The sequence below is a fragment of the Antennarius striatus genome, chromosome 9 (genome assembly GCF_040054535.1).
Source record: "Antennarius striatus isolate MH-2024 chromosome 9, ASM4005453v1, whole genome shotgun sequence".
In the NCBI taxonomy this organism is placed as follows: Eukaryota; Metazoa; Chordata; class Actinopteri; order Lophiiformes; family Antennariidae; genus Antennarius; species Antennarius striatus.
Window position 1 is genome coordinate 22,676,133 of NC_090784.1, and position 15,570 is coordinate 22,691,702.

The 15,570-nt window shown below is 41.3% G+C and overlaps 2 protein-coding genes across 2 annotated transcripts; both read right to left on the reverse strand.

The window, feature by feature from the left end:
- Positions 1 to 2,431: 2,431 nt before the first annotated feature.
- Positions 2,432 to 14,910, reverse strand: LOC137601499 (zinc finger protein 721-like). The gene is made up of 7 exons (XM_068323703.1): positions 14,658 to 14,910; positions 13,682 to 14,146; positions 8,792 to 9,979; positions 8,172 to 8,233; positions 6,594 to 6,837; positions 5,616 to 6,083; positions 2,432 to 4,026 (listed from the first exon to the last, which is right to left on the reverse strand). The coding sequence occupies exons 1-7, from the start codon at positions 14,824 to 14,826 to the stop codon at positions 2,435 to 2,437; spliced, it is 4,188 nt and encodes a 1,395-aa protein (XP_068179804.1). The 5' UTR covers positions 14,827 to 14,910; the 3' UTR covers positions 2,432 to 2,434.
- LOC137601064 (zinc finger protein 502-like) lies at positions 12,381 to 13,619 on the reverse strand. The gene is made up of 3 exons (XM_068323067.1): positions 13,321 to 13,619; positions 12,985 to 13,152; positions 12,381 to 12,816 (listed from the first exon to the last, which is right to left on the reverse strand). The coding sequence occupies exons 1-3, from the start codon at positions 13,602 to 13,604 to the stop codon at positions 12,399 to 12,401; spliced, it is 870 nt and encodes a 289-aa protein (XP_068179168.1). The 5' UTR covers positions 13,605 to 13,619; the 3' UTR covers positions 12,381 to 12,398.
- Positions 14,911 to 15,570: the final 660 nt, after the last annotated feature.

Genomic DNA, 15,570 nt, shown 5'->3' on the forward strand with positions numbered 1-15,570 from the left:
AACCCCGACGTTTTGTCGGACTTTTGAACTTTGGAAGTTAAGGTTCCTTTCGGCCGTCGGAGGAAAGGAAGATGATAATGACGCACTTCCGCTTTACTGTGAGCAAAAGTCTTCTTCTTCTTTTACTTCCGGTGTTTCCCCTTCATGGGGTCGCCACAGCGAATCAATTGCCCCCATCTAACCCTGTCTTCTGCATCCTCTTCTCTCACACCAACTACCTTCATGTCCTCTTTCACTACATCCATAAACCTCCTCTTTGGTCTTCCTCTAAAAAAAGTAAATTTTAATCTCTTTATTCAAAATCATTAATTAAATCAACACCATCATCATTACAAATATTTCTGCATAATAGGCTCCTCAAGAAAAAACTAACAAGCTTGGACAAAGAACGCGTTATTCCTTCTCAAATCACGAGTGTACCTGAAAGGTTCTCCACACGTTTTGCATTTTACTTCCCACCTGCATGGACCCTCACGTGTGCTGTCAATACACGCTTACAACTAAAATCTTTGCCACACGTTTGAGAGCTGTGAGCCTTCTCTCCTGCGTGTAACTTCATGTGGGCATTCCACTGAAAATGCCATTTAAAATATTCCTCACATGTTTCACACCTGTAAGACTTCTCACCTGTGTGGATTCTCATGTGGTTAATCATGCTGAAATTGAATGGGAAAGATTTGCCACAAATTAACAACTATAAGGCTTCTCACTTGAGTGGACTCCAATGTTTAGTCAGTTTATTTTTTTTTCTTTCCAGACATGTTATTACGGCAGACTTCACTTTCATCAGTTTTTGAACATCAACAATAACATCCGTAAGAAAAAAAAAAAAAGAGTTGACAGGTAGAAGCCATCAGCTTGTGAAATTCCCATCCCCTAAATTGAAAACATGTCTCTCATTACAACACATCATCAACCAGATTCATACATTACATATAACATTTTAATTATTTGACTTTGGTACATTGTTGTTTTGAATCGTGCATTCAGTCCATGTGTCTTCTCAATGCATGTTTCCTTCTAAAGTCTTTCCCACATGTGTCACACCTGTACGGCTTCTCTCCAGTGTCGACTCTCATGTGATGTGTCAAGTTAGTTTTGCATTTGAAACATTCCCCACGTTTTACAACCATAAGGCTTCTCATCAGTGTGGATTATTGTGTGTCGTATCAACTCACAGTTGAACTTCAAATCTTTCCCACATGTTTCTGTCTGGCAGTTCAAAACTCAGCATCCTTCTACCAATATATTCACTATCTCTCCTCTGGACATGTCCAAACCATCTCAGTCTGGCCTCTCTGACTTTATCTCCAGAACCTCTAACATGTGCTGTCCCTCTGATGGACTCATTCCTGATCCTATCCTTCCTGGTCACTCCCAGAGAGAACCTCAGCATCTTCATCTCTGCTACCTCCAGCTCTGTCTCCTGTCTTTTCCTCAGTGACACTGTCTCTAGACCAAACAACATCGCTGGTCTCACCACAGTTTTGTACACCTTTCCTTTCATTTTAGCTGAAACTCTTCTATCACACATCACACCTGACACCTTCCTCCATCCATTCCATCCTGCCTGTACACGCTTCTTCACCTCTTTTCCACACTCTCCATTGCTCTGGACTGTTGAGCCAAAGTACTTAAAATCCTCCACCTTCTTGACCTCTTCTCCCTGTAGCCTCACTCTTCCACTTGGGTCCCTCTCATTCACACACATGTACTCTGTCTTACTGCGGCTAACCTTCATTCCTCTCCTTTCCAGGACAAACCTCCACCTCTCTAGCTTCTCCTCCACCTGTTCCCTGCTCTCACTACAGATCACGATGTCATCTGTAAACATCATAGTCCATGGAGATTCCTGTCTAACCTCGTCTGTCAGCCTGTCCATCACCATAGCGAACAAGAAGGGGCTCAGAGCTGATCCCTGATACAGTCCCACCTCCACCTTGAACTCCTCTGTCACACCTACAGCACACCTCACCACTGTCTTACAGTCCTCATACATGTCCTGCACCATTCTAACATACTTCTCTGCCACTCCAGACTTCCTCATACAATACCACAGTTCCTCTCTGGACACCCTGTCATACGCTTTCTCCAGATCTACAAAAACACAATGCAGCTCCCTCTGGCCTTCTCTGTACTTCTCCATCAACATCCTCAAAGCAAATACTGCTTCTGTAGTACTCTTTTTTGGCATGAAACCATACTGCTGCTCACAAATGCTCACTTCTGCCCAACTACTCTTTCCCATAACTTCATTGTATGGTTCATCAGCTTTACTCCTCTGTATCAGCTTTATTCCCCTGTACAACACAAGGTATTCACTCAACACAGAATATAGGACACCTTTGACACACAAGTTCATAGAAGTGTCTAGAATGCATTAGTACTTCTAAAATCACGACTGTACCTGAAAGGTTCTCCACACGTTTACATCTTACTTCACACCTGTATGGACTCTCATGTGTGCTTTCAACATACGCTCACAACTAAAATCCTTGCCACATGTTTGACAGTTGTGAGCCTTCTCTCCTGTGTGTAATTTCATGTGAGCTTTCAATTGACAATGTGATTTAAAAGGTCCCTGACATGTTTCACACCTGTAAGGCTTCTCCCCTGTGTGGATTCTCATGTGGTTTATCAAACTCCTACTCTGGGTGAAATATTTGTCACATGTTTCACACCTATAAGGCTTCTCTTCTGTGTGGATTCTCATGTGATTTATCAAACTCCTATTCTGGGTGAAACACTTGTCACATGTTTCACACCTGTAAGGCTTCTCTCCAGTGTGGACTTTCATGTGTTTTGTTAATGCATTTTTCCACCTAAAGGCTTTCCCACATGTTTCACACCTGTAAGGCTTCTCTCCAGTGTGGACTATCATGTGGTTTGCTAATACATGTTTCCATCTAAAGTCTTTCCCACATGTTTCACACCTGTAAAGCTTCTCACCTGTGTGGATTCTCATGTGATTCATCAAAATTCCATTCTGGATGAAACATTTGCCACATGTTTCACACCTGTAAGGCTTCTCTCCAGTGTGGACTCTCATGTGTTCTGTTAATGCATGTTTCCATCTAAAGTCCTTACCACAAATTTCACACCTGTTAGGTGTCTCTCCAGTGTGGACTCTCATGTGCACTTTCAAAGAAATACTATCTCTGAAATATTTGTCACATGTTTCACACCTGTAAGGCTTCTCACCTGTGTGGATTCTCGTGTGTTCTGTCATGGTTGTTTTCCGATTGAAACATTTGCCACATGTTTCACACCTGTAAGGCTTCTCACCTGTGTGGATTCTCATGTGTTCTGTCATGGTTGTTTTCCATGTGAAACATTTCCCACATGTTTTACAACCATAGGGCTTCTCATCAGTGTGGATTATTGTGTGTCGTATCAACTCACAGTTGAACTTAAAATCTTTCCCGCATGTTTTACACCTGTGAAGCTTCTCTCTTGTGTGGATTTTCATGTGGACTTTCAAGCTCTGGCATCTTGTGTAACTTCTTTTACATATTGTGCAGACATATGGCTTCTTACTGGTGTTATTTGTTCCATGGGACTGAGACTCAATCTCAACATCTTTTCTGCTTGTTTCTCCTCTCTCCTCATGGCTGACGGATACATGAGAGCTGTTAGAGATCAGCAGGTCAATGTTTGCTGCTCCCACCACAGAACTTATGACTGGCAGGTTGTCAACAGACTCTGTCTGTGCTGCACCATCTTCAGCTTTCATGTACAGAGTCTGATCTTCACTGAGGTCATTTTCCTCATGAGTAGGAGTCAATGTGACAGCATCAGTCTCCTGCTTCAGGACAAGCTGCTCTCCCTCCTGACTGCTGTGGAGTTCTTCTGGTTCCTCTTTCAGGTGTAGAACCTCTGGTTCCTCTTTCAGGTGTAGAACCTCTGGTTCCTCTTTCAGATGTAGAATCTCTGGTTCCTCTTGGTCCACACTGGACTTCACCTCCTGGTTCCAGACCTTCTGGTCAGCAGGAACCTCCACCCCAAAGACATGATGCTGTGGGCCATCTGGAGGAACAACAAAAGGAGTTTCACGTACTGTGACTAGAAACGGATACTATGACACAAACAGAGACATGCAAGGGCTCAGTCGCAGTTTATTTTCCAACAATGTTAATCATTGAAATTTATCCGTTTGTTATTAATTACAATCAGGTTGTGTGTCCCTATCCTGTGTAACAGAAGCACGGGTTTCCTCTTCTTCGTAGTTAAAACACTCTGTTCTGCTACTGTGACGTCTAAATTTCCCAGTTTGGGATAAATAAAGTATATCTATCTAACAGTTCCTTTAACGCCTACAAATATTTTTTTCCTTTTTAGCTTTTTTACAAATCCACTCAAATCTTAAATCAAAACATTTTTGTTCTGTGAACTATTTAGCTGCGAAACAAATGATATAACGACTTAACTCTACAAGCTAATGCTAGCGGCTTGAGTTTTGTTTGTTGATTCGGGTTTGTTATCTGGGAGAAAAAGTTTCAATTAGGAATCGAGGGAACTTTTTTGTACTGCTTTCGGGTAGTTTATATTTAAATTAAAATTGGTCTTCACTTACCACTCTAAGTAGTCTCACGTTATTAAACATTAGATAGTAAATCATTTTTACAGAAATTGAAGGTAGATATTAAAGTATTTGACAGTTTTAGCTTTTTCCCCCAGACATTCTGAATATAAAGACATATTGTACATTGTTTGATGTCGGACGACAGGTCGGGAAAATCTGTTTGTATTTGAGGGATGAATTAATGAATATCCAGGTTTAACTTGAATAAAGAAGAAATTGAGTTTGCATTCCTTGTTGGAACGTTAACTGAAGGACACCAAGCGGAATTCAAAAACAGAAGTACTGTTAGCCTTGGACCAGGATCCTTTGGCTGGTAAACTTTCCGACATGTTTCACAACTACAAGGCGACTCACTTGAATGGACTTTCAACTGTTCTGTCAATACACCTTTCCATCTAAAGACTTTCCCACATGTTTCAAAAATGTAAGGCTTCTCACCTGTGTGGATTCTCGTGTGATTTATCAAACTCCAATGCTGGGTGAAACATTTACCATGTTTGACAAATGTAAGGGTTGTCATCTCCATAGACTCTCCTGTGTGCTGTCAACATACGCTTAGAACTAAAATCTTTACCCAATTGTGTGACAGCTGTGAGCCTGTTCTCCTGTGTGTTATTTCTTGTGGACTTTCAACTGAAAATGCCATTTAAAATATTCCTGACATGCTTCACACCTGTAAGGCTTCTCCCTTGTGTGGATCCTCATGTGATTTATCAAAATCCCATTCTGGGTGAAACACTTGCTACATGTTTAAAACTATAAGGAATCTCACTTGAACGGACTCTCATGTGTTCTGTAAATGTTTCCGTCTAAAGTCTTTCTCACATGTTTCACACCTGTAAAGCTTCTCACCTGTGTGGATTCTCATGCGATTTATCAAAATCCCATTCTGGATGAAACACTTGCCTCATGTGTCACACCTGTGAGGCCTCTCCCCTGTGTGGATTCTCAAGTGGACTTTCAAGATCTTACACAGGTTTTGTGTAACCCCTCTTACATGTTGTGCAAAAATATGGCTTCTTCCTGGTGTTACCTGTTCCCTGGGACCGAAACTGAGACTCAATCTCAACATCGTTTCTGCTTGTTTCTCCTCTCTCATCATGGCTGACGGATAAATGAGAGCTGTTAAAGATCAGCAGGTCAATGTTTGCTGCTCCCTCCACAGAGCTGATAACGAGTAGGTTGACAACAGACTCTGTCTGTGCTGCACCATCTCCAGCTTTCATGTACAGAGTCTGATCTTCACTGTGGTCATTTTCCTCATGAGTAGGAGTCGACATATCAGCATCAGTCTCCTGCTTTAGTTCAAGCTGCTCTCCCTCCTGATTGCTGTGGAGTTCCTCTGGTTCCTCTTTCAGGTGTAGAACCTCTGGTTCCTCTTTCAGGTGTAGAACCTCTGGTTCCTCTTGCTTTATACTGGACTTCATCTCCTGGTTCCACAGCTGCTGGTCAGCAGGAACATCCATCTCCTCCTCCTTACAGACATGATGCTGTAGGCCATCTAGAGGGACAAGAAGAAGATCAACTTTATTAAACTGAGAAATTACTTTTTTCACTCTAAACATGACTTTTTTGTGTTATATACTGGATATATTTGTGCACGCCCCTGAATCACACAACAAACAAGGGGCCTTCGAGCACACAGTTAGTAAAGACAGCACAACAGTACATATCGAGGCAGAGTGAAGGGCAGCCACTTCTGGTAGGGCCCCAATAGAGTAAGGGGACTTGCTCAAGGGTGCCTCGGCAGTGGCCGGGAGGTGAGATGACACCTCCCACAGTCAGCTCACACTCATTTGTCGGATGTCTGGCGGAAGTGGGAATCGAACCGCCAATGTCTGGTTGGAAGACGTTCGCTCTACCGCTGAGCCAAAAGAGCATCACGCTATCGTGACCACAAATTAATACTATGACAAAACGGAGACATGCAAAGAAAACAGTGGCAGCTTATATTCGAACAATATGAATTATTTCCAATTTATGTTATTCATTACAATCAGGTTGTCTGTACCTATCTGGTGTAACCGAATCACGGGTTTCCAGGCGGTGTCCAGCAGTCCACCATTACAATCGGCCTCTTCTTCGTAGTTAACAGTTCCTTTAATGCCTACAAACATTCTTTCATTTTCAATTGTTCTTCGCTTTTTCACAACACCTCCCAAATTTTTAGCCGAAGACATTTTTGTTCTCGGGACTAAATTGCTGCGAAACAAATTACAGTACTGTATATAACGACTGAAGTTTACATGATAACGCTAACGACTCTGGTTTGTTGATTCCGGTTTGTTGTCCGGGAGAAAATGTTCCGACTAGGAATCAAGAAAATGTTTTGTTCCGTTTTTAGGGTACAACTGTATACAGTACCTTTTAAATTTGATAATCTTTCTCATTCATCTGCAAATCTAAATTTTCATGTTATTAAACAGCAGATAATACATCACGTTAAAAAAAGCGGCAAAGACTAAAGTAATTGTCAGTTAACCTTTTTCTTTGTCACTCATTCTGAAAATAAAGAGATATTTCGTGTTGTACGATGTCGAACAACAGGTCGAGAAAATTTGTGCTTTTATGTGAAGGATTGGATTTATGAATAACCAGGTTTGATTTAACTAATAAAGAAATTGACGTTACATTCCCTGTCGGAACTTTAATTGCGGGACACCAAAAGGAAGTCAAAAACGGAAGTACCGTCAGCGGTAGCTGTATTGGTTTTGTGTATTACAATGAACTTTCGACAAACATGAGACAGGATCTATTATTTGCTATTTATCACCTGGAACCCCCTTTTAAAGATGAAATATAGTCTTTAATTTGATCATCAGAGAGAGAGAGTCCAAACCAAAGCTTGAATTTAGCATTTAGATCAGAATTATCAACAAATAGCAAGAATTGAGTCCTCTGGATAAATCAGATTGAGATTAAATAGTGCGCCGTGAGGATAAATACACACGAGAAACCATCATGCTGACACCGGTGTGGAGAACTGATTACTAACTGGAAGAAATACACCTGATCGACCCGGTCTTTTAACACAAATAAGACTAAATAATAAAGGACACATTCAGGTGTTAGAAACATTGTAATTGAGTTCCACTGTTGATTCTATGTCATTACAACATTCCACTTCTACTTTTTAAAAACTTTAAATAAAGCGGAATTCTGGAAAAACACCCGAACACTTTCAGATGATGACATGATATTTGAGAGTTTATATTACTGTTTTTATCAATACAATAGAAAGTTAAAGGGATTCTGATTAGATAAAAGGAATATTATCATCAAATTCCATCACTTGAAACACAACCTTTTCTATCTTTACAGACCACTCAGAGCTTCATGTCTTTACGTTGGAGGAGGCAGAGATTCCTGCTGACCAGCAGCTTTGGAACCAGGAGGTGAAGTCCAGTATGGATTCAAGCGGATTTCTTCTAACTGGATCTGTGGAGCGTGTGTTTGATGGTCAGGGTCGACAGATGAATCTTGAGACGATACAGTAGCTCCAAGTGCGTGGTACTGTATTCAACAGAACTCTGGGTCGTTGTCAGATACAGTTGACATCAAAGCGTGTAGTTTGAGAAGGACAACTCACCTCAAAGCAGAGGATGCAGTAGACAGGGTTAGATAGAGGTAACTGATTCGCTGTGGTGAACCCTGAAGGGAAAAGCCAAAAGGAAAAGAGGAACTGCAACTGTTGCGAAGATATTTGGTGGACTAACTAACAGACGGACGAACGAACACACGAAAAAGGGCTGCAATCAACGTTTTTCTACTTTAAATGAAACCTGGTGGCAGCAGTTCTGATGGGAAACATTTTTTGACAATGAGGCAAGAGTTGAATTAATGAGTTTTCTATAAAGGTATGACAATTCTTAAGATACAGATTTGGTCTAAATGATAAAATTCGCGTTTGACCGATGAAAAAAAAAGAGAGAAGGAAATCTTATTGTAAGAAAGTTTAACGAGTCCTTCGGAAAAACATGTTTTTCTGGTTGAATATGACTTTCAATAATTTCTCTGCTGTCAGAAAACAAAGTCAATTTCAGTCTCTTTATTCAAAATCATTAAATAATAAACACCATGATCATAAATATTTCTGCATAATAGGCTCCTGGAGACAAAACAAAATATTACCTTTTGGATAACGAACACATTATTTCTCCTCAAATCACGAGTGAAAGGTTCTCCAAACGTTTACATTTTACTTCCCACCTGCATGGACTCTCATGTGTTTTGTCAATGCACTTTTCCATCCAAAGTCTTTCCCACATGTTTCACATGTGTAAGGCTTCTCTCCAGTGTGGACTCTCATGTGCACTGTCAAAGAAATACCATCTCTGAAACATTTGCCACATGTTTCACAGCTGTAAGGCTTCTCACCTGCATGATTTCTCATGTGACGTACCAAATCCCCATTCTCAGTGAAACACTTGCCACATGTTTCACACCTGTAAGGCTTCTCCCCTGTATGGATTCTCATGTGACGTACCAAATTCCCATTCCGGGTGAAACATTTGTCACATGTTTTACAACTGTAAGGCTTCTCCCCTGTGTGGATTCTCATGTGAACTACCAAATCCCCATTCTCAGTGAAACATTTGCCACATGTTTCACATCGGTAAGGTTTCTCCCCTGTGTGGATTCTCATGTGACGTACCAAACCCACATTGCAGGTGAAACATTTGCCACATGTTTCACACCTGTAAGGCTTCTCCCCTGTGTGGATTTTCATGTGACGTACCAAATTCCCATTCCAGGTGAAACATTTGCCACATATTTTACAAATGTAAGGCTCTTCTTCTGTGTGGATTCTTTTGTGTACTAACAACTCACTGTTAAACCTAAAATCTTTATCACATCTTTTACAACGGTGCCCCTTTTCTTTTGTAGGGATTTCCATTTGGACTTTCAACATCTTTTGTCTTGTGTAACCTCTCTCACAAATATTACAAGCATACGGGTTCTTACTGATGTTACTTGTTCCCTGGGACTGAAACTGAGACTCAACCTCAGCATCTATTCTGCTTGTTTCTCTTCTCTCATCATGGCTGACGGATACATGAGACCTGTTAGACATCAGCAGGTCAACGTTTGCTGCTGTCGGCAGGTTGAAAACAGACTCTGTCTGTGCTGCACCATCTTCAGCTTTCATGTACAGAGTCTGATCTTCACTGTAGTCATTTTGTTCATGAGTAGGAGTCAACATAATGTCATCAGTGTCCTGCTTCAGTACAAGTTGGTCTCCCTCCTGACTGGTGTAGAGTTCTTCTGGTTCCTCTTTCAGATGTAGAACCTCTGGTTCCTCTTGGTCCACACTGGACTTCACCTCCTGGTTCCAGAGCTGCTGGTCAGCAGGAACCTCCACCTCCTCCTCCTTACAGACATGATACTGTGGGCGATCTGGAGGAACAACAAAAGGAGTATCACGCTACTGTGACTACAAACTAATACTAAGAAGTAGACTTTATTTATCTCCGTGGGGAAATTGTAACTTTTTCACTGTGTGCACAGACCCATGAAACACATACAAGGGTCCTGCAGTTATGCAAAGTATACACGATGGGAGGTAGAGTGATGGGCAGCTCCGTTCTCGTGCACCTCATTTGGGCAGCTTTTGTGTGTGTGTGTGTGCCTTGCTCAAGGGCACCTCGGCAGTGCTCAGAGGGCGAGCTGACACCTCCCGACTGCCAGCTCATGTTCCAATGTTTGGATCCACACGGGTCTTGAACCGGCGACTTCCGGTCCCCAGGCCAAGACTAAGTGGGGATGGGCTCCTGCCGCCCCAAACTATGACACAAACGCAGACATCCGAGGAAATCACAGTTCATTTTCCAACAATGTTAATTACTTGACAGTCAAATTTATCTGTTTATTTATTACAATTGGGTTATCTGTACCTATCCCCTGAAGACAAAACTAAGTATAAACTTCTGGACAAAGAACGCATTACTTCTAAAATCACAAGTGAAAGGTTCTCCACATGTTCACATTTTACTTCCCACCTGTATGGACTCTCGTATGTCTGTCAACATATTCTTAGAACTAACATCTTTGCCACGTTTGGCAGCTGTGAGCCTTCTCCCCTGTGTAATTTCATGTGAGCTGTCCACTCTTGAAAGCTCTTGTCATTTTCCTCTCTACAAAGAGGAAAATCGGAGGAGTATGAAAACAAATAGTAAGGATACTCTAGACGGGATGGTCTCTTCTATGAAAGAGTTAAAGAGCGAGTTAAAGAGCGACTTTGATAAGTTGAAGAGTGAGTTTGATAAGGAGTGACTGATAAAAGGTGGAAGAAAAGCTAAAACCTGTGCTTGACGCCATGGAAGAAATGAAAGACGAAATGAAGAAAATGCAGAAAACAGATGAAAAAGACCGAAAAATTGTTGTCTTAGAACAGAGACAACAAAGAATGGATGATTTGGGACACAGCATTTGTATAGATTTTGTGATCAACACTAGCATAAAAATCAAGCCGAGGAATTACGCACATGCTCTGGCCAGGGGAGAAGGAACTGAGCACAGTGCTGACACCGAGACTATGGAGCACTGAGGGATCTGGAGATAACTATAGATTCGGACCAGATTGAGACATGTTCTCAATTACCATCTTGAGGTAGGAGACCACCTGCAGTGTTGACAAATTCCAGAATCGTAAACACAAAATTGCTCTTCTGAAACAAGGCTTTGAACTCTCAGGAAAAAATGTCTACATTCATAAGAATTTCACTAAAAAGAATGCTGATATTGTTAAAAAAGCTCGACAACTGAAGAAGAATGGGCTGATTGACAACACCTGGACAAACAACTGCAGGATCCCAAACAAAACAAAGAGGCTTTCCCTGGAGCAGATGAAAACAATGATGATAAGGAGTGCAAAGGAGTTGGTGAAATACAAGCAATAAAGACGGACAAGACTTGTTACTACACCAAAGATCTGTACAACAGCATCGCTTCAATAGTGGGAGCTCTACACCAATTTTGTACATGTCAAGTATTACATGGAACAGTTGAAAAACCATTCAACAACATCAACGTCAGAAACATGGATTAATGAACAAAACAAACAAACATGGATTTCGGCCTGGAGGGATAACTTTAGTTTGAGACTTTAAAGAGCAGGTTGATATCTTTTGACAATAGCATGTGCGACTGTTAATGTGTCTGTGACAAACTGGTTAATTCTTGGATAAACAGTCTGTCTACTTAGAGAGGTTAATATGATCATTTTATTCTTGTGGAGAAGACTTGTGGAGAACTTCTTGTTTTGACTATCTATGATGTCAACAAACCTTATTGTTCCTAGGAAGAATGAAAACTTGGTTATGCTCTAGGTTACATCTGGGACAAAGGCTAATATGTGGAAGTGGATAAGAGTATGAATGTGTCAAAATTCGATGGATGAACTGGTTGAAAACATTTAATGTCTGAGTTTGTTGACAACATATAGTAAAGAGAGAGATGCTTGTTGATTCTGGGGGACGGGAATTTCAAGAGCCGATTGGCTTCTACCCATCAGTCTTTTTTCGGATGTTGTTGTTGATATTGTAAATGTGATGAAGGTGTGAAGTCTGTTATATTAACATGTCCGAATAAAAAAAATTTAAATTAAAAAACAACAACTGAAAATGCAATAAAAAAATGTTTGTGACACGTGTCACACCTGTAAGACTTCTTCCGTGTGGATTCTCATGTGGTCAGACCAGGATCTTTTGGCTGTGAAACATTTCCCACGTTTCACGACTATAAGGCTTCTCACTTGGACTCACATGTGTTCTGTTAATACAATTTCCATCCAGTCATTCCTTAATTTTTCCCACACCTAAGGGTTTTCATTTGAATGGACTTTCATGTGCTTTGTTAATGCATGTTTCCATCCAAAGTCTTTCCCACATGTTTCACACCTGTAAGGTTTCTCTCTAGTGTGGACTCTCATGTGCTCTTTCAAACAAATACTATCTCTGAAATGTTTCTCACATGTTTCACACCTGTAAGGCTTGTCTCCAGTGTGGATTCTCATATGACGTACCAAACTCGCATTCTGGGTGAAACATTTGCTACATGTTTCACACCTGTAAGGCTTCTCCCCTGTGTGGATTCTCATGTGTTCTGTTAATGCATGTTTCCATCTAAAGTCTTTCCCACATGTTTTACAACAGTAAGGCTTCTCCCCTGTGTGGATTCTCATGTGGTCAGACCAGGATTTTTTCATGCTGAAACATTTGCCACATGTTTGACAACTGTAAGGGTTCTCACCTACATGGACTTTCATGTGTGCTGTCAACATAACCTTGGAACTAAAATCTTTCCCACATGTTTGACAGCTGTGAGCCTTTTTTCCTGGGTGTAATTTCATGTGGGCTTTCAACTGAAAATGCCATTTAAAATGTTCCTCACATGTTTCACACCTGTAAGGCTTCTCCCCTGTGTGGATTCTCATGTGATTCATCAAACTCCCACTCTGGGTGAAACTTTTGCCACATGTTTCACACCTGTAAGGCTTCTCCCCTGTGTGGATTCTCATGTGATTTATCAAACTCCCACTCTGGTTGAAACATTTCCCACATGTGTCACACCTGTAAGGTGTCTCTTCAGTGTGGACTCTCATGTGCATTTTCAAATAAATACTATCACTGAAATGTTTCTCACATGTTTCGCACCTGTTAGACTTCTCTTCAGTGTGGAGTGTCATGTGTTCTGTTAATGCATGTTTCCATCTGAAGTATTTCCCACATGTTTCACACCTGAAAGGCTTCTCTCCAGTGTGGACTCTCATGTGTTCTATTAATGCTCGTTTCCATCTAAAGTCTTTCCCACATGTTTCACACCTGAAAGGCTTCTCTCCAGTGTGGACTATCATGTGGTTTGTTAACGCATGTTTCCATCTAAAGTCTTTCCCACATGTTTCACACCTGTAAGGCTTCTCTCCAGTGTGGACTATCATGTGATTTGTTAATGCATTTTTCCATGTAAAGACTTTCCCACATGTTTCACACCTGTAAGGTTTCTCACCTGTGTGGATTCTCATGTGAAATTTCAAGATCTCGCGTCTTGTGTAACCCCTCTTACATGTTTTACAAACATATGGCTTCTTACTGGTGTTACCTGTTCTCTGGGACTGAAACTGAGACTCAATCTCAACACCTTTTCTGCTTGTTTCTCCTCTCTCATCATGGCTGATGGATACATGAGAGCTGTTAGAGATCAGCAGGTCAATGTTTGCTGCTCCCACCACAGAGCTGATAACCGGCAGGTTGTCAACAGACTCTGTCTGTGCTGCACCATCTTCAGCTTTCATGTACAGAGTCTGATCTTCACTGTGGTCATTTTCTTCATGAGTAAGAGTCAATGTGACAGCATCAGTCTCCTGCTTCAGGACAAACTGCTCTCCCTCCTGACTGCTGTGGAGTTCCTCTGGTTCCTCTTTCAGGTGTAGAACCTCTGGTTCCTCTTTCAGGTGTAGAACCTCTGGTTCCTCTTGGTCCACACTGGACTTCACCTCCTGGTCCCAGAGCTGCTGGTCAGCAGGAACCTCCTCCTCCTCCCTATAGAAATGATGCTGTGGACCATCTGGAGGAAAACAAAATGAGTATCACGCTACTGTGACTACAAATTAATTCTATGACATAAACAGAGACATGCGAGAAAATCAGTCGCAGATTATTTTTTATAATCCCCGAAGGGAAATTATGAATGCACACTCTAGTATGTTAGTCAATGACACGCATGCATATTAGTGTGCACAGGTCCCTGTAATACACACGAACACACATAGGGGGGCTTGTAAGCATGCAATGGGAGGTAGAGTGGCGGGCAGCTCCTGCTTGGCGCGCCCCAAATGAGCAGCTAGTGAGGGGGACGGGACCCTGCTCAAGGGTGCTCCGGAGGTGAGCTGACACCTCCCACTGTCTGCTCACACTCCGGGTGTTTTTGGGCAGGAGCGGGAATCGAACCGCCGACCTTTGAACATTGGACGACCAGCTCTACCAATGTGCCACCGCCGCCCCAAAATTTTAAACAATATGAATTATTTCAGACATATTTATCTGTTTGTTATTCATTACAACCAGGTTGTCTGTACCTATCCTGTGTGACTGAATCACGGGTTTCCGGGCGGTGTCCAGCAGTCCACCATTACAATCGGCCTCTTCTTCGTAGTTAACGGTTCCTTTAATGCCTACAAACATTTTTTCATTTTCAGTTGTTCGTCGCTGTTTCACAAACCCTCCCAAATTGTCAGCCGATGACATTTTTGTTTCCGGGAGTAAGTAGCTGCAAAACAAATTACATAACGACGTAACTGTACAAGCTAATGCTAACGGCTCTAGTGTTGTTTGTTGATTCCGGTTTGTTGTCCGGGAGAAAGTGTTCCGAGTAGGAATCGAGGGAACATTTTGTTCCGATTTTAGGTTTGAACTGCATATCTTTCAACTAAATTTGGTAATCCTTTTCATTCATTCACAAATGTAAGTTTTTCCTAATTTATTAAACAGCAAATAATAAATTACTTTTTAAAAAAATACGTGGCAAAGGCTAAGGTAATTGTCAGTTAACCTTTTTCTTTGTTGCACATTCTGAAAATAAAATTATATTGCATGTTCTGTGATGTCGGAAGACAAGTCAAGAAAATTTGTGCTTTTATTTGAGGGACAGGATTTATAAATAACCAAGTTTCATTTTAATAATAAACAAATCGACGTTACATTCCCTGACGGAAATTTAACTGCGGGACACCAAGCGGAAGTTAATAACGGAAGTACGTCAGCGTTAGCTGGATTTGGTTTTGTGTGTTAAAAAGAACTTCCGACAACTATGAGACAGGAACTATTATATCCTTGTTTTCATCTGGAACCTCCTGTTAAGGATGAAAATACAGTTTTAATTTGATCATTAGAGAGTCGAAACCAAAGCTTGAATCTAGCATTTATATCAGATTTTTTAACAAAGCCCACATGATACATTTACAGTTGAAAAAGCAAGAATGAATCCCCTGG